Here is a 20,222-nt window from a genome sequence, read left to right on the forward strand (position 1 = left end):
TTTTTATCAGTGCTGAATGGTAGTCTATAAATTGTAGCTGGGGGAAATGCTACCACTTAGGCGTTGAAGCGTGTGGGCGTGCCCATCGGAATTGAAGTCGTGTGCTGGGGTTAGAGCTACGCCCCAATGGATATACCCGAAATTCAATTAGTCAAAGTCGAAAAGCTCTGCTCACAGTCCCATAAGCAGCTTAGTTTTCCACATACACACACGAAAATTGTTATGAAAATGCTTTCACTAATTTTCGGAGCTCTTCTAATTACACTTGGAGTTTCGGGCCGGAGTTTTTCCACCGAGATGATGTTACTTAGTCATTTGGCATCCACTAAGCGGTCACTAAGCGTCAATATTTCATGCCTAAGCCTATTACAGATTATTGTGCCAGCTTACACAGACGCAAATGACAAGTGGCGGGAAAATCGGCGGGAAAACCAGGGGAAATTGGAAACTTGCGGGCCTTGATGCCAACAATGTGTGGAGTGTCAAGTCTTGATTAGGCCGCTTATTGGGCGGCTAATTTGCATAATGTTTAATAAATAGTTGGAAAAGTTGATAGACAAATTATTCAAGCCGTCAACTTTGGAGGTTTGTTGTGATTAACGGAAGTGGAGCTAAATACATAACAAAAAGAGATAAACAGAAGAGATATGTTAAAGAGATTTTGTCAATAATAATAAATAAAAAATAGAGATAATTAGAAATATATTTTTTTTATGAATGAACTGCTAAGAAAAAATATGCTGCAATAGCAATTCGTACAATAATATTTAATTAATCAACAAATTATGTTAAACCTTCCACAAAAAACGGCAAATAACTCGGCTGCCATTACATTATAACTAAAATTCCTCATCATTCTAGCTCCCCGGAATTCAAATTACATGATTCATTTAAATTCCGAGCCCATAAAATACCTTTAATTTAGCATTAATGAAAAGTGCAACCTTATGGGTAGCTCCCCCAAAAACCCCTGGCATATGCGACCCCTTTCCTGTCACTCGAAACCCTGATTGTTAGTTAACCTGCGAGGCATTTGCACTTGGCTGGCAAACATTTCATGAATTCATTTGTGCGACAGCCTGGAAAATGTGTTGCCAAAATGAAAAGTTGCCCGGCCAGAATAAAACGTGATTAGCAGGCAGACTTTCTGCTTTAAATGGATGATCCATGACTGTATCCAGTTTAGTTGTAGAAAGTCCGAGAGAGATGAAGCTTCTAATTATTTTGATCGGCTTACTTTGCGGCTTGAGTTGTGGCCTAAACGAGAAGAGGATTCGGCCCAACCAGGGAGACCTTTTCGAGTGGATAGGCTCGATATTCTTACCACCTGTGACCACAACCACGACTTCTACTCCGGTAGTCAGTACCTCCTTAACTACAACCAGGAGGACCACCACATCCACAACAACTACGACTACGACTCCTAGACCCACGGCACCCAACTTTCCCGTAGACAGGGATTGCGTCACGTGTCGCTGTGGCCTCATTAATACCCTGTACAAAATCGTGGGAGGCCAGGAGACCCGAGTCCATGAATACCCCTGGATGGCTGTGATCCTGATCTACGGGCGCTTCTACTGCTCGGGCTCGCTGATCAACGACCTGTATGTCCTGACAGCAGCGCATTGCGTGGAGGGGGTTCCCCCAGAACTAATCACCCTGCGATTCCTCGAGCACAACCGTAGTAATACCAACGAGGACATCGCCGTCCAGCGACCTGTCTCCCGGGTGAAGGTGCACGAACTGTACAATCCCCAAAGTTTCGACAATGATTTAGCCATTCTGCGCCTGAGCCAGCCGGTTGACATGGAGCACCACCGAGTGAGACCCATTTGCCTGCCCATACATGCCTACAGTTTTGACCACGAGTTGGCCATAGTCACTGGCTGGGGAGCTCAGAAGGAGGGAGGACCGGGCTCCGATACTTTGCGGGTGAGAAGAGGTTTTATTATTGGATACTTTGCTATACAAATGATACACTGCAGGAGGTACAGGTTGAGGTGTTACCCCAATCGGATTGCCGGAACTCCACCTCCTATAAGCCGGGCCAAATCACGGATAACATGATGTGCGCAGGAAATATTTCGCAGGGCGGCAAGGACGCCTGCAGTGGCGACAGTGGAGGCCCCCTACACGCGACCTTTGATGAGCAGCCGGGGCAGTATCAACTGGCGGGGATCGTCTCCTGGGGCGTGGGATGTGCCAGACCCCAGGCCCCGGGAGTTTACACCAGGGTCAACCAATACCTTCGCTGGCTGGCGACCAATACCCCGGGAGCATGCCACTGCATGCCGTATCCCGAGGAAGATTACTGAATACGATATATTTATCTCCGTTTCTGTAGCATATTGGTTCAAAAACATAAAATGTGAAAAAGTGACTAGTTCTTGTGGTACGAAGTAAAAGTATGCAACATAATGCCTTATCCCTTGGAGGATTACTAATTGAAATGTAATTAAAAGGTTGAAATATAATTTACACTTTTGGTTTAACGAATGTATCTGTATTTTGCTTGAATTTCATTTCAAAACGTTTTTTTAATTGGATAGGAATTTTTATATAGCCTCATAAATGTATTTAGATTTACTGATGATTTACTGGAAGAAGAATATTTAACCCCTTATGACAGATAACTACCACAGGTGGCCAGTTTTGGCGGTAGGACGCATGCCAGTGCCCACAGGACAGTCGAAGGCCTGGAAGAAGTCCTGACTGTTGGACAAGGCACCCAGGACCCGGTTCTTGGCCAAGTTGCGTTTATCCCCACTGTGTTCGGAAGCAATCGTTCGAATCCCAGGAAGTAGAGATGTTCCGGCGACAGGTCAAGCCCCTGCAATACCTCGCTACCCAAGATCTTCTTAGGATCCCCCAGCATCAGCTTCGTGTATTTTCGGTAGGCCTCAAAAGAAGGCTTCAATGCGGCGTTGTCGGCCCTTTGGCCTCCCGCCAGAAAGCAAAAATACCCTCAATCGTTTCTGCGATTTTTCCTCTGTCAGGTTAAAGGATCTCAAGTAGCCGCGCATGCGCTCCTCGTTGACTTGGTAGGCGGTGGAAGATGAACCTAACAGGCTGTCCTCGTGCACGATAATATCAAACCCTAGTACGGCCAGAGATAAAATTGGATTTTCGTCGTCAAGTAGACCCCTAGCCCCGTAACTGGTGAGGTGGGCGCTCAACGGGATGCGTTCCAGGCAGCACCGTCCACAGCGGGAAATCCTCCGATGGACCTAATGAGCGCGAGGTACTTGGGGTCGGCAGCAGGAAAGGGAAACAGATCAGCCCCCAGACAGGAGTTGTGCAATTTTTGGGCCACGTAGATCAGCGGTCCCAAAGCCGTTGGGTTAATCGAACACCAAAAAGTGTGTCATGTTATGTCAAAACAATATTTATAATATATATTATTATAAAATATATTATATATTTAGTATTTCGTGTTCACACTTGAACCTGTTGATAACAATCCAAATGCTGGGGCTTATAACAATCACATCAACATTTTAATCGCGCTTTTCGTGCCATTGCTCTTGGGTTCCTCGTTAAGTGAAGTGCTCTGAAAATGTATTTTACTACACAGAGTAAAGGGTGAAACATTTTACTAGGAAAAGATTAATTGTTGCAAAATTGAATTTAATTTAGTTGGGTCGACGCAATATAATGTTAAAGTTTGCATGAAAGTACGGAGGATTGTCAGCTATACCTGGCAGATTACCACAGCTGGCAAGTCTTAACAGTGGGGCAGTTGAAGGCCTGGAAAAGTTCTTTGACTCTGGTTAAGCCACGCAGATACTCGTAGTTTTCGTTCGAGTAAATGGAACAACTCATCTGAGCGTTTCCCAGAAAGAAGAGCTGTTCCGGCGACAGGTCGAGTCCTAGCATTTCTTCTTTCTGGAGATACTTAGTGAGGTTATTCCTCAAAGCCTCAAGGGGCGGCCTCAGTCCACCATTAATGAAGACTTCACTAAAGTAAGGCGCCGGTAGGCTGTCATCATTAAAGCACTGCGTAAGATTTTTCATGTAATTTTTGTTCAAGAAAGTCCACATGCCGACAATGTGCGAGGTGATACCACTCCCAAGCTTCGCGCCCAAGGTGCCTAGTTTCAGGGATGGCGGCCAAGAGCGGTGGTAATAAGGGGGTTGAAGGACATCAGCTGAAATGATAAGTCTCAACTTATTTGGTGTACTATTTGGATTAATAGACAACAGCCTATCCTGCGAAGTAGGGTCGGTAGATTGTGCTAAGGAGTGCCGGGTGCTGAATCGATTTATCTCGACTTTGTAACGCATCAAGTTGATGTTGGTGGCAGCGTAGCTATCGTCAACTACATCCAGGCGGCGAATCTCCCGGATTAGGCGGTTGTTTACACGGTAGGCCTTTTCTGAGTCGAAGTGAAACCGAGTGGAAGATTCCATCCGCAAAAGCATTTGTCGAGAGCGGAGGTCGAGCCAATCGACTTCCTCAAGAATCTTTCGCAGGCTGTTCCTCACTTCCTGCACAATTTGGGATACGTCCAGCTTGATCTCCGCAGTTAAGTACGCCTGTAAGCAGAAGAATTTAACAACTTGTTGATTGTGTTGTCTTTGGTCCACTTACCGCCGAATAGAGTTTTTTAAAGAGGAACCACATGGAGCTCCGCATCGTGGAGGTGCAATAGTCTCTTTGGTACCGAATGTCCTTCAGCTTGGCGTCGAATGCGTACAGCAGTTGCAGGGCCAGATAGTTGGCCGCAGCCTCAGGGTGCCGGGCAGCCACCTTGTCCATCTCGTTGAAGTTGGGCTTCATATAGTTTCGGTCTTCGTCCTCGTTCCAGGCGATCTTCAAGTAACTCGAAATGTTGTAGTAAATATAGTTCGTGTAAGTTGCATCTTTTTTGCTTTTCGCGTCTAGCGCCTCTCGCCAGAATGCAAAAACACCGTCGATCACTTCTGTGATTTTATCGTCTGTCAGCTTGAAAGATCTTAAGTATCCGCGCATGCGCTCCTCGTTGACTTGGTAGGCGTGGGAGGATTTACTTCCGACGCTGTCCTTCTGAACGATGGCGTCAAAACCCATGTCCGCCAGATATACCTGAGCTTGCTGTCCCTTAATTTGCGGTAGCTCCTCGTGGATCAGACCCCTAGCCCCGTAGTTGGTGAGGTGGGCGCTCATGCTAAGCCAGTTGAAACTGGACGCGTTCCAGGCAGCACCATCCACCGCGGGAAACCCTCCGATCGACCGAATGAGCCTCAGGTAGCTGGGATCGGCAGCAGGAAAGGGAGACAGCTCAGCCGCCACGCAGGCATTGTAGAATCTTTGGGCCACCCTCAGCTCGCGGGACACGTTGAGCTTCTCCGCCAGATCCATCCTGCCCAGCAGTTCCTTCGCGCTGTCGTCCAGTAAGTAGCCCAAGGAGCCCGTGTACCCATGTCGGGAATACCGATCGGTTCTCACGTTTTTGTAGTTGCCACAGGCGTACTCGTAGAGGTTGTCACAGGGGGCTGCACTCAAGTTCATGTAGGACCTCATGAGATCCGCATGGGCCGGCAGGTAACCACTTCCGGAATTCGTGGCCACTTTCTGTGCATCCGAGAAGGTCAGTGAAAAAATTACTAAGAGCAATAGTCCAACCAAAATTAGGTTTATCGAACACAAAAAAGGGGTTCTAAATAAACCCATTTTAATAAGGTTGTTTTTAAGACTTAGTGAGCCGACTGCTTCATTCAGAGCTCGATTTTGTACTGTCAGGGCTCTGTAAGACCAGCACCATTTTAGGTATTGCCCAAATCTGCCATATAAGTGCTGCTTGTTGTCGACAGCGGGATGTCACAATGCCACAAGTACCTTGGAAATAATCAAATCCAAACCAAGAAAGAACGCTTAGGTCGAGGACGTCGACTTTTAGTTACCCTTTACTCCGCTGTTTCCAAGGTTGCACACTTTATGCGGTCCATACAGTTTGAATACATGAATTTCAACAACGTACATTCCTTCCTACAGAGTTCGTTATCTGTTCATCGGCCAAGCTTAAAAGTAGGCCCATCGGACACATGATAATCAGCGCCGTTCTAATTTTTTCGAAATAGTGAGGCAAATGCGAAATTCAAGCGTTGTTTTGTAATCTTTCTGAAAACCAATCCGAATTGATAGTTGAGACGTGACTTAATCTGACCCGTAAGTCTCAATATATTAATTGACAACAAGGGAATGCTAATTTATCTCTACTATAGGCTTATGGAATTCCTTATCATGAAAAGCTAACTCGGCACGGAGTCAGCTCATGGAGTTAAAGAAGGTTTGTGAGAGGCATCGTTATATTCAATTTCTGTTCCACGTTGTTCCATCGGTTCCCAGCTGGATGTTAAAAAATAATACTGAAGATATTCCCAATTTTTTTTAAGTGCAAACATAATTGCAGTTATGCAGCACATCGATCAAAAGTTTCCGCCAACTTTTCGGTAGATTGTAGTAAATGTTGCAGAAACTACTTGGGACTCGCTTGGGACTCATCCCCCGGGGAGCACATCCATATCCATAACCACATCCTTAACTGTGGCCAATGGCAAATAAAAAAGCAATTCGAAACTGGGTTACACCACTTGAAGGTGAGCTAAGTACTCCGGTGGCTTTGCCTCTTTGGAAGAAAAGTTTGCCAGGCAGATGGAACGGGGCCATATCTCATACATATAAATCCCAATTTGCTGGCGAAATATTTTGTGCAATTGTGATTGTTATGCATTTTGCATTTCGCATTTGTGCAATCATAAAATAACCCCCTACCTGCTCGCAAAAATGGAAAGAGAGCCCAAGGACACGCCAAACTCACAGGAGCAAGTTTCACTGCTATTGGTGGCCGGTTTTACAGTCCCTGTATAGCGTATTTATGAAGTTGGATTCGGGAAAGGCATGTAGATAAGCGCAAAGTTTCTAACAAATGTACAACAAGTTATTTACTCGGGGGAGCTGGTAAATTGAGTTGCAATTTGTTGGTAATCGAGAGTTAAGGCTAGTAAGTTTGCTATGGAGACAGGAGAGTTTTTAACAAACAAAAGAGTGGATCTTTATGCCCATGATATGACCAATTATTGATGATAACATTTTAAGACTTACTTTTCCCAAGTGTTTAGGACACCTCCCCTCTATAACCACACAACCCACACTCAACACCTCATTCCGATTGGCATTTTCCCATCAGAAGACAAATTGCCAAGCCTTAACGAGAGATCTTTTCGTGTTGGCCCCCATAAAGCATAAAGATACATATGTAAATAGTTTTACCGTAGCTTGGGATCATTAAAAATCTTTACGACTTCATATTAAAGTCAGACAGAAAACGGGAAAGATACAAGAGAGAGGAGAACAGTAAGAAAACATTAATGCCCTGCCAATAAATTTGTCTCCCCACCACAAGCTCGTAAAGATTTCCTACTCAAACCCATAAAGCAGTCTCAAAAAGTTTGTGTGCCTCAGAAGTTAAAGTACTGCCGACCTGCCTGGATTTCCAGCTAAACGACAAATAACTTGGCATTTAATAACTCTGCATTCGGTGGGCCTTTCTCTGCCCCCTCCATCCACCATCTACTTCATTAAAATGCAGCAAAAGTCCGGACTTTACTCCTGCTTCCATAATTTAATACTTGCGCGCTTTGTCGCAGGGCGAATTTATGTGTTGAAACTCAGGCTGAGATTGTGGATTTTGGGCCAAAAAGGTGTGTTTCTGCGTGTGGTATGGATTGTATTAACAAAGGAAAGAAATTTAACAAACATAAATTTTACAAAAATAATTAATATTGATATTACAGGCCCTACACCCCACCTAATATCGAATATCCCTTCTGCGCAGATCCTCATTTAAACATCAAATTTAATAATCAGGCTGTCATGTTTATAATTGAGACTCTTGGGGGGCAGGCAGCCTGGTCACCGGGCTCCTCGATGGGCAATCATGGCAAAGGCCACCGAAATGGAGAACGAGAAACATTTCTCAGAAGGCAAAACATGACACATCTCATTATGACGACTCGACTCCCAAAAGAACTCAACCGCAGAATCCGAGTCCCTCGGCCTCTCTCATTTCGTGTGCTGCTGTCAGAGCATTTTGTTTATGATTTTGTAGCTGTCATAAAGTTATTAAAAGTATGTGACATTTTTATGACATTATGACGTCTTGACTCAAGGTTCCCTCTTTTGCCAACCGAAAAATCCCCTTCGGAGGGATGCTTTTTTGGGGGGAACGGGGCCAATAAGAGGATACCGGCTTTTGTTTTCATCGCCTAAAAGTTCTGGGAGTGAGCCTCGGCGAGCAGCCTTGCCTGCCGTCCGGCTGTCTTGAAATATGATATCAAATAAAAAGCAAATTAAAGACCATAAAATCGTGTCTCGGCTCACGCTGAGTTATACGAAAAAGCGCTTATTTTTTGCGCCTCTTGCAAATGCGAGTGTTCGAGTGTCCCAGCCCAAATCCAAATTCGAATCCCTCGAAGTCAAGTATCGTTTAGGTTTCGCTTTTGGTTCTGGTTTCGTTTTCGGTTGCCTGTTGTTCATCTTGTTATTTGGTGGCTCATAAAACTTGTAAACATCCCACTGATTGCGCCCCTGTCTGGCTCTTTCTTGTACTTTCCGTCTCCGTTTCGGCTTTTGTGCCAGTCTGTGGGTGCTTTCTGTTCGAATTGGTAAGATATTTCCAGATGATATTACACTTTTGATTGGCCCCGGTAATGGGGCACTGAGGGCGTGAGAGATCGAAGGGCGATAAGCGATTTAATTGCCCATATGTCCGAACTTATTGCCTTCGAAGAGGCCAACAAAAGTTATTATAATGGAAGGTTTAGATATGCGGAATGGAAGATGGTCAAAGGAGTGCGACCCTAGTCGAATAAACAAAAGATATGGCTGAGGCGAATGGCCGGGAGATGAGAAATGGGGCACGGTAAAAAAAGATCTAGCTCTAGGACTTGGATTTGATTTAGAAAAATGTAGGTGCAACTGTAGTCAATATATGTTATTTTTTTTTTAATAGTGTAAATGCATATTATTTAAATCCGACCATTCGTTCAAAAATTATAAGCAAATAAAAAGTACAGTCTCGGAAGAAGAGCCAATTTACTGCATGCAGATCTCCATCTCCCTCGCCCTACCTTTTAGCTGAGCAAGGGGTATCTAATAGTCGAGCTCGTCGACTACAGCATTCTTTTTCTTGTGAAGAATAGTTAATAGTGTAAAAAAGTTATACATTTGTAAAGGAATAATTAACGTTTAATGGTTTTGAGGGAAGAGATGCAAGCGAACTTTTCCTGCAACCCTTCTCTGGATTTAGCTTAAAATTGATTTAACTAAATATTTTAATTCCTATTTGCGTTAAGATATGTTATAAGCTTCTTAGGGTGGGCTTCGCTTGGAGTTGCGAAGATCATAACGTCGTCTCTTCGGCGGCTCTGGAGCAGTCCTATACTGTACGTACTTGTCAACATAGTCGTCATCGTCCTCCTCCCCGAAGTCGTCCTCTTCGTTATCATCGTCGTCGTCATATTCGTCGTATTGCAGATCCTTCACCTTTTCATCAGTCATTTCCTCGATTTCCTCCGTCTCGAAATCCTCTTCGATATTCACTACATACTCGACACTATCTTCCTCTGCCTTCAGTTTGATCTTCTTGGGTTTCCTGGGCTTCTTCTCTTCAATCGCCTTGGGTTCTTCGCTTTCGCTGGAGCTGGATTCCAGGCGCTTGGCCAGGCGTTTAGTGGGCTTGGCTTTGGCCTTTGGCTTGGGTTTCGCTTTTAACTTGCTACTGCTGCTGGTCTGCGGCACATCGTCGTCATCCTCGTTGAGATTGGAGCCACACAGCTCCTGCATAGCCTGCTCCAAGTCGGAGTCCTCCACAACCGCCCTGCGAGCAGACGATTTCGGCTTCCCAGCAGCCGAGGTGGACGGCAAGAAATCCATTTCCAGTCCAGAAGAAAGTGGTGCCAGGACATCATCTTCGTCGTCCGAAAAACTCAGGCCAATGGGCAGATTCTGTTGGAAACCAATCGACTTGTTGGTGGCGTCCATTACTATATCCTTGTAGCCGGTGATTTTACTGCCATAACGGGGGAGGTACTCCGAGAAGAACTCGTTGACCTTGGACAGCTCCACCTTGCCGTAGTATCCGGCATAGTCGGGGGCCTGGCCGATGCCTATATTAATAACCGATTCGTGGGGCTTCACGAATTTCCCATGGTAGGCTTTACTGTGCTTGGGATCTGGCAGGGAATCATTGGGGGTACGACCCGTTTTCACATTCAGTTGCGTCATAACCTGTTGGTTGAACACGTCGTGACTATTGCGTTCCTTCAGGACAGCCGCATCCGCCTGATAGTTCAGTAGAGTTTGGAAATTACACCGAGCTATCTGCAGCGGGGAACGACATGTGTAGGAAGTGGAGCAGAGATCGCCCCGTCGGATCATCCTGGCAATGTGGCCGTAGTTCGGGAGGTGCAGAGGTGGGAATTGTGGTCCCTTGCTATCGGGACTGGGGCAATGGTCCTCTATCTTCTCCAACTTTCCCAGCTGACCCCTGACGAAGTTTGGGTTCCGGTAGAGCAGCTTGATGGCAGAAGCTGTAGGAGCGGAAGATTCCTCGCCTGACCGAACTCGTTCGAATCCGTGGCCCTGAAGAAGAGCGGTGAACTGCGAAGCATTCCGGCAGTGGAAAATGGAGCGACCACTGGTCAAGTGCTCCTGCAATCCCAAATAGTTGAGTTCCAACTGGGTGCCCTTCCCCGACCAGTTGAGGAAGTCCACAGCTTTGCTATTGGTGGCCAGGAAGAGTTTCAGGACGAAGCGGTAGCCCATGAGCGGATGATTGGGCTGCGGTTCGGGGACATGGATGCCCAGCTGGCGGTAGATCCTCCGGTGATTCTCCACGGCCTCTTGATTGTTGTTGGAATTAGAAGTGGGATTAGGTTTGGCTGCCAGACGAGGGGGCTTTTTCTCTCGCACCGGACTTGTGAATTCTTCCAGAGGATTCATCTCCTGCGGTCCTTCCGAGTGGCCCAGATAGTCGAGGAACTGCGGCTCTTCCGATGACGACCCCGACTCCCCATTTTCCCCATCACTTTCACATGCTTGGGGCTGTCGGCGCAGGTTGGTTCGGTTCCTCGACATTGTCCCTCCTTATATACAGATTTTCCAGACTATTTTGCAGGGCGTAGTCGAATTTTCCGACAAACGAGCAAGCCGGAAAAATATTTAGACTGACAACGACAAAGTGCGATCAAAATAGGGCTGTCGAGCTATCGAAATATTGGGAGATTGAAGTTGTTTTGCTTTCGGCAAGTGTGTTGGTAGGTTTTCGAGTCGAGGGGAACTCCATTTAGAGTTGCTGCCAACTTTTATCGATGATTTTGAGGTAAAAATCCCTATCCTGACCCGTATTCTAAGCAGCCACATTGAGAAATTTAAATGTCTTTAATATACTTCAACTACAAAATGCTATTTCATAAAAGCTATTTCGGTTAATTTTAAAGTTCATTTTGCAGAGCTCTCAATAAAAACTTGTGTATTGATCCAAAGTTGTACTGTAATTTAAGGGTTCTTAAACTCTGCTTTAGTCAGAGGACAGAACCAACCCAAAAACCGAAACATTCTATTTGAATGCATTCGATGTATTGTTTGCCATAAATCTATTGTTATTTATACCCCCAAGAGCCCCCGTTTTTTAGCCACCCCTTCATTTCCAAGGGCGGTGAAGTTCAAAAAGGAAGTAAGGGAAGCCCTTCAATTGGGGATTCATGGGCTATATCGATAATAATGCAGACCAAGGCACAGACAACAAAAAAGCCGCCAACAGTGACACTCAACTGGAAGCAGAGGGGCTGGGTATCAGTAGCTTTAAATTGACATTTATATGAATATTTAATAAACATCCTTTAATCATGAGGCGTGCATGGCGCATTCCCCAAATTTTTCCGACCGACGAGCGTTATTTGGATCAACGAACTGGGAAATGTGACCTCTTGCTTTATTGCTTTTCAATTATTTTTGGTGGAGGCGTAAAGAATCCCGACTATCAGGAGTTTTATACAATAATTTCACGTGTCAGCAGAGGTAAATTAAAATGAAAAGGTGGGAAACGGCTTCAAACGTATGAGAATTGTAATACTCTTTTGGTTTATTGATGCGCATGTTTAGTGAAACCAAAATCTAAGAGTTAGATTCATAAAATGTTGCATTCAGTCATTCGCTTAACTCAATTTACTGCTGCATAATTTATTTTAATACTTCTTCCCTCGACTATAATAATATATTTCATTACACATTTATATTTGCGAATATTTCCGCCTATTTTATTGTTCTTTTATTACGCGAATTGTTATTCTGCGAGTCCCAGTTTGATGACAAAGCTGTAATTTCCCTCGGAAAAACATAGGGCAGCCCATGAAAAGCTGCATAACAAGAACGACGGCTGTGTATGACGAATAAATTTACAAGTCCAGTTCGAAAAAACAGTACCCCAGCACGCACGTGATTTTGACAATGAAACCTCCACCACTTTTTCATAGCTTCCTATTTTTTTGGCGGTACAAAAAAGTTTTCTTTGTTGTACTTTTTATGATCTGAGTTAGTCGTGTGACGGAAGCCCCATATGAGTTCATAAAAACTACACAAGTTTCGGTTTCAGTTTTATATTTCGGCATGGGGTTGGTTGCACTCCTTATCGAGGCAAATGATAGCAGGCGATCGGTTTAATTTCTGGCGTCTGAAGAATATTTCTACACAAAATAAATGCAAAGATGCCGCCACCACAACTCTGTTTTGTTTTTGTTTAATGCGTGTCAAGTGGTCGTAGATTATGAATTTTATGGTTTATGGGGCGCTACTCCAGCGGTTTTCCTTTCAGGCCTTTGTTTTCCGAGCAATAAAGTAGGAAGAAGGCTGAGCACGACCTTCAACCCCCGAGTTTTCCAGCTGTTTTCCGCCCTTTCCCCTGTAATTGCAGTTTTACGATCTCGATTTCCAGTTCGATTACATTCCTTCTTCGGAAGTGAGTCACTGCAGCAAGTGATACAGTGTGGCTTCTCGTTTTTGAATGACTCATGTGGAGACAATGGAGTTCCAATCCATCAATCATTTCGGATGCCAAAAGGCAGATCTCGGGCCCATCGAACTTGTTTGACTGCTCTTCTTTTCTCCGCCTGAAGCTCGAGCTAATTAAAATAAATGAATTTATTTTCCATAATTTTAGGAACTGCATTTTAAGGGCCAAAACGTTGGGGAACTCGACAATTAGCGGCTAAAATATCACTTTGCCTTTAGCACGCAGAAAAATCATTTCTCAAGACACAATGCATATTAATGATGCGACTGATCTGTTTCTTGAGAAACACATAATTAAACTTATTGAAAGAGTTTACAAATTAAGTTCATTAGGCTAAGGATTTCTGGGAATCGCTTTGGGGTAAGATAAATGAGAAAGGGACAAAGGAAAGGGATAGTTCTTGGATTATATATTTAAAACAAAATCACCACACTACCAATAAGTTCAACTGAAAATGTATCTTTATAGAATATCTTCCAGCCTTATCTAGACTCTCTCACCCATGTTCAAAGTGACTAATTGAATGCCTAATACTCCCCCTGTTTTTTGTTGACCCTCAATCGCTTGTGTCTAAAAAACCCATGGAGACTAGGAGGCAACTCCCGGTTTTGGTAACTTGATATTTTCGTCGTCCACACATTTTTCACTAAATATGTTTAAACTCATTTCCCCTTCGGGTATCGCTTTCACCCTCGTATCTGCAGATACTCCATTCCCTTTCGGTCTTTGTTGCAATGCTTTGTCTAATGAAGCGTTTAAACTCCCGTTCGCTGATGATAATTAACACAACTCCGTTTCCGAACAGTACTGGAAAAGGGCTCTCATTAACCCTTGACATTTGTCACACGAACTCAGGGGAATTTCACTTGCTTTTTTCAAGAAGGACTCTTCAACGGGATGCCAAGTTGAAGCTGAAGTTTCGGGCTCCTTTTGTCTGCAGTACAAGTCAATCTACGCGACATCCTTTCATCCTCACTTTTTACTCCTTTTCGCTCTACGAAATTGTTGAAACAGATGTCAAATTGTTGTGCATTTTGTACTTTGTTGCCTCTCCATTGTATTTGTTTTCCTTTCCATCTTGGTGGTGGCCCCTTTTGTTTTCGTTTGTTTTGGTTCATTGACTTTGCGCGGTTTCGAATTTCTGTGAAATACTTACACTCCCTCGCCCCGAAACTCCTTCCCTGGGGTTCCTCAATCGATTTGCAGTCCTCGAATAGGGCAACATGATATGTCCTCGCTTCGGTTCCAAAGGCGTCGGAGTGCCCAAAGTAGTGGAGTTGGGGGTGCCACACATGTGTCTCCTAAATATTCCGATCCCGCGGAAGATAATGCAGTCTAGAGTTATGAGCTGGCCCAGCCAAAATTATTCCATGAAGTTATGGTTGTTAGGAGTATATCTAAAGTGGTCTGTTTAGATCTTTGGGCTTAGAATTTGTGGTTGGCACGGTTCGTAAATTTTAAGAGGCTTCGGTGGAAGTATGGGAGGACCTTGCAACTTACTTTTAAATAAATTTATAAAACAGAGATAGTTTAAAAACTATTAAATGAATGTATAATAAGAGACCTCATTAACAGTAAAGCAATTTTATTTTTTTACGTAAACAACTATTATGTTAATAACTAAACGCAGTAAGCAACCAACTTGTTCAAGTGATATGTTAGGACCCACTTAAGTTATAGCATCCGTTTCCCTAGTTATACCACGGTGTTCCTTTCACACTCCTCTCTGAAAGAAGAGGACGTAGGAGAGACAACCGAAGACATGCAGAAAGTGCGAAAAATCATTTTACGATAAATAATACAACTTCATCAGCGACAAACGAACCCCCAAAAGCGAGGCTCCTCCAACCGAGGGAAGGGGCACCCCCCAGAACCCCCGACCTGCGGAACGTGAGGCGTGCATAAGTGAAATGTGCACAAGATACAAGATACAAAGATACATTCGAGACAACACCGAGCGGAGCAGCCAAAAAGGTAATTAATCATCGTCATGGGGCGTGTGCACGATTCGCTTAACGTGCGCCTTTGGCGGTGGTTCCCCTGCTCGAGCCCCCCTTTCCAGGGGCGCACAGGAGGGGGAGAGCGGGCGCTGAATGAGGGTCAGAGTTTGGTCTGTGCAGAGTCAGACAAACATATTACTCAAGGCATTTCCATATGGTCTACTCGAAACCTACACGTAAAAAACTACTAACTACTACTAAAGCAACTTTAAAATTTAATTTTATATGCATAACATTAATATATATTTCTTTCCTAAAATAAAAAAAATATATTTGCTTATACAAATACAATAAGAGATACAAATTTATAAAAATAAAAATAAACCATATTATCAAAATAGGAAATACAGAGCCCATCTTTTTGCTGTGTATTTTGTTCTCCATCAGCCTCGAACCAGGGGCGTCTTGGAGGGGGCGTGGCATGGCGTGGCAATAATCATAACGAGCCAAATTAATGCGTTTCATTCTACATCAAGCAGAATTCCCGTGCACTTTTTCAGCCCACCCCTCTTGGGTGACACATTTGCTGATTTAGCAAATATGGGGAGTTGCCATATACCTTTCCCCTGCCATTCCACCCCTACCACGAACTTGTTCTTCCACCCCAGAACATCTAATATTTTCTAAGCGTGTGCGTGGCGCCTACTTATTAGTTTGCGGGTTTTTAAATTTTTAATTGATTGTGCGGATGATTTCAGCGATTCTGCGAGCCATTTCAGTTGGGCAACGGGGCGTGGCAAGCTGAATTTATTTACCTAATTGGATGCCACTTAATTAAAGGGCTTCAGTGTGTAAAAAACTGGCAAAACCTTATCATCGTTCGAGATATGCTACAGAATATATAATTCGTTGGCTCAAAAATCCAAAAGATATTTTCTGTTAACAGTGGTCTTATCGGAACACTTAACAGTCTCGGTTAGTTCTGCTGCTACCTGTGGCCGCTTCATAAGTTCTGTTGGATCGGGAAAAATCCACGTGCTTATCAGACAATGCGAGGGAATTTATTGAAATAAACAAAAAACAGCTGTGGTGGCAACTGACGACAAAAGAGAGCCGGAAAATCCGAGAGCGAGAGGTTTGCTATAAAAGGCAGCCAGGCGGAAAAAGGGGATTTTTATAGCAAGACTTCTTGTAGCAAGTGAGAGTTTAAAGCAAGTCACTTCAATGGCTATAATAAATTATTAAAGGAATTGAGATACATTTTTCCTTAAAAAAAGGATTTTAAGCAAACCAGTATTTAGATATTTAACTATATTTAGTAATTAAATTTCAGTTGAAAAATTGCAATGCATCTCTAGAAAAAAGTAACAAATTCCCATGCACCGGCTTTTGTTGTTGTTCTCATCGAACTTCTTGCCTCAGATACATTTATCGCATGCGACTTTGTGGAAAGTCGCACCATAAAACCGAATTCACCCGAACGCCTGAGAGCGGGCAATGTTAGCGCGCTGTTGATGTTAACGGGTCTGCTGTTAAGTCCTGAATTCATTCGAATTTGAAGAGAAGTGGTTGGTGCGTTCGTTCGGGCATTCAGTTTCAAACATTTGTTCGGCGAAGGCGGTGCTCACGCGGGTCACCTCACGGATACAGAGTATCTGCGCTCGCTGAGATACAAATTTACGTAAAGTTCGCTGGCCAATTGGAAGTGCGCGTGCTGGCTTTAAAGGCGGAAGTCAAAAGTTTTGTTTGGGCCATAAAACACAATTAAGAGTGCAAACAAAAAGCAAACAAAGTTACTCGATGAATGCAAACAGAGAACGCAGCTTTAAAGATTTTATTGGCCCTTTGTGTGCGTGTAATTGCCTTGATTGATAGCCGTTGACAGCGACTTTCGCACCCCGCCCGAAGAAATTCCAGCAATTATATTAAAAGCTGTCTGAAAGTGTGACCAAAGTGCGTTAGAATTCAATAAGTGAAGAAGAGGAAGAGGCCGGGCTCATCCCCACTTTTTAACGCTTTGTCAAGCGTGCAAATCGAGGAATTTTCAATTAATATTACACACCGCGGCGGAATAATTATAAAGACGGTTGCAAAGTGCGCACTCACTGCAAATTAAGCAATCGTCATAAAGGATTAATTGAGCCTGAAATAAATTACTTGACATAATTTGAAAGGTCCGTGCGGAAAAGTTGGAAATATCTGTATTGCGAGCGTTCATCTATAAAGAGGTGAGTGGGAGGAAATCCGTACAACCGAAGGGGGTTGAGTGTAGAGCAATTAAAGATTCACTTATAATCGGCTCTAAAAGATTGGAATTTTCCAATGGGAATGCACTTGAAAATGAGTTCTAAAATTTGTGAGAAAAAATATATTTTCTAGCTCGCTTGTGAGTTCTCTTTAGAACCAAAGCATAGGAGTATCGAGTTGGATAACTAAAATTCCATATTTCACTTATATTACCAAGTTAAGAGCTAGGTAAATTCCATATTTGATGATTTGGCAGTTGGAATAAATTACCATTACTGATGTTTCCTGAATAAAATGCAGCAAAAGGCGCACGAAAAAATAAAATTAATTGCCAGTTCCATAAGAGCCATTGAAAGTGTCAATAGACAGGCAGCTTTTCCTGCAGTTTTCCTGCCCCTGCCCACTTCCTTACCTTTATGGTCAATTTGAAGTGGGTCAGAACGGCGTTTTCAGAATGCCAGCCATGTTTGACGTTTCAGTTTTTCGGATACCATCTATTCGAGAGAACCCAACCCTGCGATGTTGATTAGCATAAGTACACAAAGGTACTTTTTGTTAGCTGCGGCTGGCATCTAATTAATTCGAACGTTGGTGTTGCACTGGCAGGCTGCATGGAATTTAAATTGAAGTTGGCGGCAGTTGTTAGGGCCTTGCCGCCTGTCTAATTATGCGGCGTGAAAATGCAACGCATGTACAAATATTATTGCTGCAGTTGTTAACAGTAGTTTCTAGTTGCTGGCTTGTTTGCCTTTCGGTACGTGTGTCTATTTAAAGTGGATCTCAAATCGAACATTATTGAAACAGTTTCAAGGGGCCCCAGGCATTTGTTTAAACAAAATGGAGACAGGGCTTGGGAATAATGATGGATGCAGACACAACATTCGGAAAAGTTCGTTTATGCTATCGTGTAAATAAGGAAGATACAGGAGTTATTCAAAAATAAAATATTCTTCCATTTTAAATCTTAAAAATTGTATAGAATTGTATAGGACTGTATAGCTAATCAGGTGAATTTCATATCTGAAATCCTTTTTTCACAACCTTTTAAGTTTTGTGCAAATGTTGTTCTTAAACCTTTTCTTTTTCACATCGTGTTTGCATTTCCATTAAAATGTATCTGAGGCAAGGTCCTGTGCTCACCTTAACCCAAAGCTGGCGCTCGAAAATCTCGGGTCACAGTAGGAAGATTGTTCTTCAAAATCTGTGGGGGTGAAAATCTAGTTCAAGTGCTTGGAGAATAATTAGTGAACGTGAGCATGTGTGTGTCAAGTTGACGGGCAGTTGTGCAAGAAAAATTCCTAACAAATATTTACGCACAAGAGGAAAAACAGCCCTCTCACAGAGAAAGGAATTTACCTCAAGTGGACCCTCAAGTGGTTGAGGAAAATCAAGGAGAGACACTGCACACCGGGCTAATTAAAAAACACGCAGGAGTGCAGGAATTGCTTTTTAATATTCTCAACAAAATGTAAACAGATTTCCTCTCAAAGATTAGCTGGAGGAGAAGCCTTGTGCCCACGCATTTTATTGACAGCCAGGGGTTAAGAGGTACCTGGCCATCTTCCCTCTCTTTCGCCCCGCATGACAGCAACTGTCACACGTTACGCATCACAGATCCTCCCTCTCCCTCTAGATCCCTCTTATGGATCTTGTCTGTTTCTATATATCTAGCTGGGGAATGGGGATTGTGCAATGTTTGTGGAAGTGTGTCGCCCCTCTTAAAACTCCAATTTCCACCAGAAAGTGTGAATGAGATGTGCAGTGCATTAGTAAATCGAGTTAAGGCGACCTAAGTAAGTACTTTGCCCGCTGCACTTCCGCTTCGGGCCCTCAAAGTGTCGCGCATTTGGGATAAGTGTCAAAGGTGTTGGTTGTTATGGGTTGTTCCCGGGAAATGTGGGTAAGCAGCTGCGTTTCATCAAAGAAAGATATTCTAAATTCGTATCACCTCAGCCGTGGGTGTTGGATTAAACGGAGCTCCCTATATTACATACATACAAATTTCATATTATATTCAATATATATTTCCTCTCTTTTATCTATAAGCACCTTTACAATTTGTTTTTATTTGCTGTCGATATTAATATGTAAGTTTCGTTTGTAGACTTTAAATGGTAACACATTTTACCCCTTTTTTCATGTAAAAATGTATTTGACCGTTTTGGCGGGTTCATGGTCTCTCCTCAATTCTGGCTGTAAAAAATTACCGAATTAAGTTTCCTCACCTACGACTATCTGCTTAGCCGTTGGCCATTAGAGCAGGCCGCACCCAGTACGAAAACTATTTGAATGCGAAATCCGTTTGTGATGTGAATAATTCCGCCACATTACAAGCTCGCCTTCCCCTCGATTTTCCCCCGATTTTCCTCGCTTCTCGGCGCTTTTCAGCTGCATTTGTGGTGCACATTTGCTAGGCAAGTGGCGGCGTTTGGCGGTTGCAAACGGTGGTTTCGGCGGTTTCGTTTCGGGAAAGTTGATTTGTTTGAACTGATTATGGGCATGTTCGGTGCGGTTGCTTTGAGTCTCGGCCCCCAGATAATAGTTTTAAATAGTTTGCAGTTGCATTTAATTGGCCCAACTAATGCCCACCACACGGGGACAGATATGTGTGCCTGCCCACTCCAATTATCCGGACTCTGTGACACATATGCGATGACACGAGAGACGTGACTTATCGGGGAAACACAAGACACAAGGGGGAGTACCTAGGCCCATGCTATCGTCATCTTCATCGGCTCTTGATGTCATGCTGTCTGCCCAGTGTCAGTGGGCATTAAAAACCAAACAAATTTCCTTCATCTGTGAAGTTTTCCCTGCCGTTGCCCAACAATCTCACAGATGCCTACACCTGTCGCCCGACTAATTTATATCTCGCAGATAAAGCATCGCATGACATGTGGTCCATCTGTGTACGAACACCTTTTACATAAACACACTCAGAGTTATGGCCACAATTGACCAATATGAAATCATTAAACAACGG

General features: G+C 43.6%; 4 protein-coding genes and 1 long non-coding RNA gene across 5 annotated transcripts in view; 3 read left to right on the forward strand and 2 right to left on the reverse strand.

Moving 5' to 3' along the window:
• The first annotated feature begins 1,206 nt into the window (after positions 1–1,206).
• Positions 1,207–2,315, forward strand: LOC108022375 (transmembrane protease serine 6). The gene is made up of 2 exons (XM_017091257.1): positions 1,207–1,932; positions 1,986–2,315. Exons 1-2 carry the CDS (start codon positions 1,207–1,209, stop codon positions 2,313–2,315), a joined length of 1,056 nt encoding a protein of 351 aa, XP_016946746.1.
• Positions 2,316–3,606: 1,291 nt separating this feature from the next.
• On the reverse strand, positions 3,607–5,653 carry LOC108022170 (neprilysin-4). The gene is made up of 2 exons (XM_017091014.3): positions 4,592–5,653; positions 3,607–4,536 (listed from the first exon to the last, which is right to left on the reverse strand). Exons 1-2 carry the CDS (start codon positions 5,651–5,653, stop codon positions 3,706–3,708), a joined length of 1,893 nt encoding a protein of 630 aa, XP_016946503.1. The 3' UTR covers positions 3,607–3,705.
• Positions 5,654–5,707: 54 nt separating this feature from the next.
• Positions 5,708–6,559, forward strand: LOC127011054 (uncharacterized). Its single transcript, XR_007764087.1, has 3 exons — positions 5,708–5,905; positions 5,975–6,148; positions 6,205–6,559. It is a non-coding gene; the product is annotated as an uncharacterized LOC127011054 (long non-coding RNA).
• A 2,654-nt stretch (positions 6,560–9,213) lies between these two features.
• Positions 9,214–11,241, reverse strand: LOC108022259 (glutamic acid-rich protein). The gene has a single exon (XM_017091118.3). It carries the CDS (start codon positions 11,117–11,119, stop codon positions 9,353–9,355), a length of 1,767 nt encoding a protein of 588 aa, XP_016946607.1. The 5' UTR covers positions 11,120–11,241; the 3' UTR covers positions 9,214–9,352.
• Positions 11,242–16,594: 5,353 nt separating this feature from the next.
• Positions 16,595–20,222, forward strand: part of LOC108022676 (uncharacterized) — an 85,031-nt gene continuing 81,403 nt past the window's right edge. The window contains exon 1 of the mRNA XM_017091747.3: positions 16,595–17,220. The gene's annotated coding sequence lies outside the window, so the exon portion shown is untranslated. The remainder of the gene's footprint in view (positions 17,221–20,222) is intronic.

This window comes from Drosophila biarmipes, chromosome 2R (assembly GCF_025231255.1).
Source record: "Drosophila biarmipes strain raj3 chromosome 2R, RU_DBia_V1.1, whole genome shotgun sequence".
NCBI classification, from domain to species: Eukaryota; Metazoa; Arthropoda; class Insecta; order Diptera; family Drosophilidae; genus Drosophila; species Drosophila biarmipes.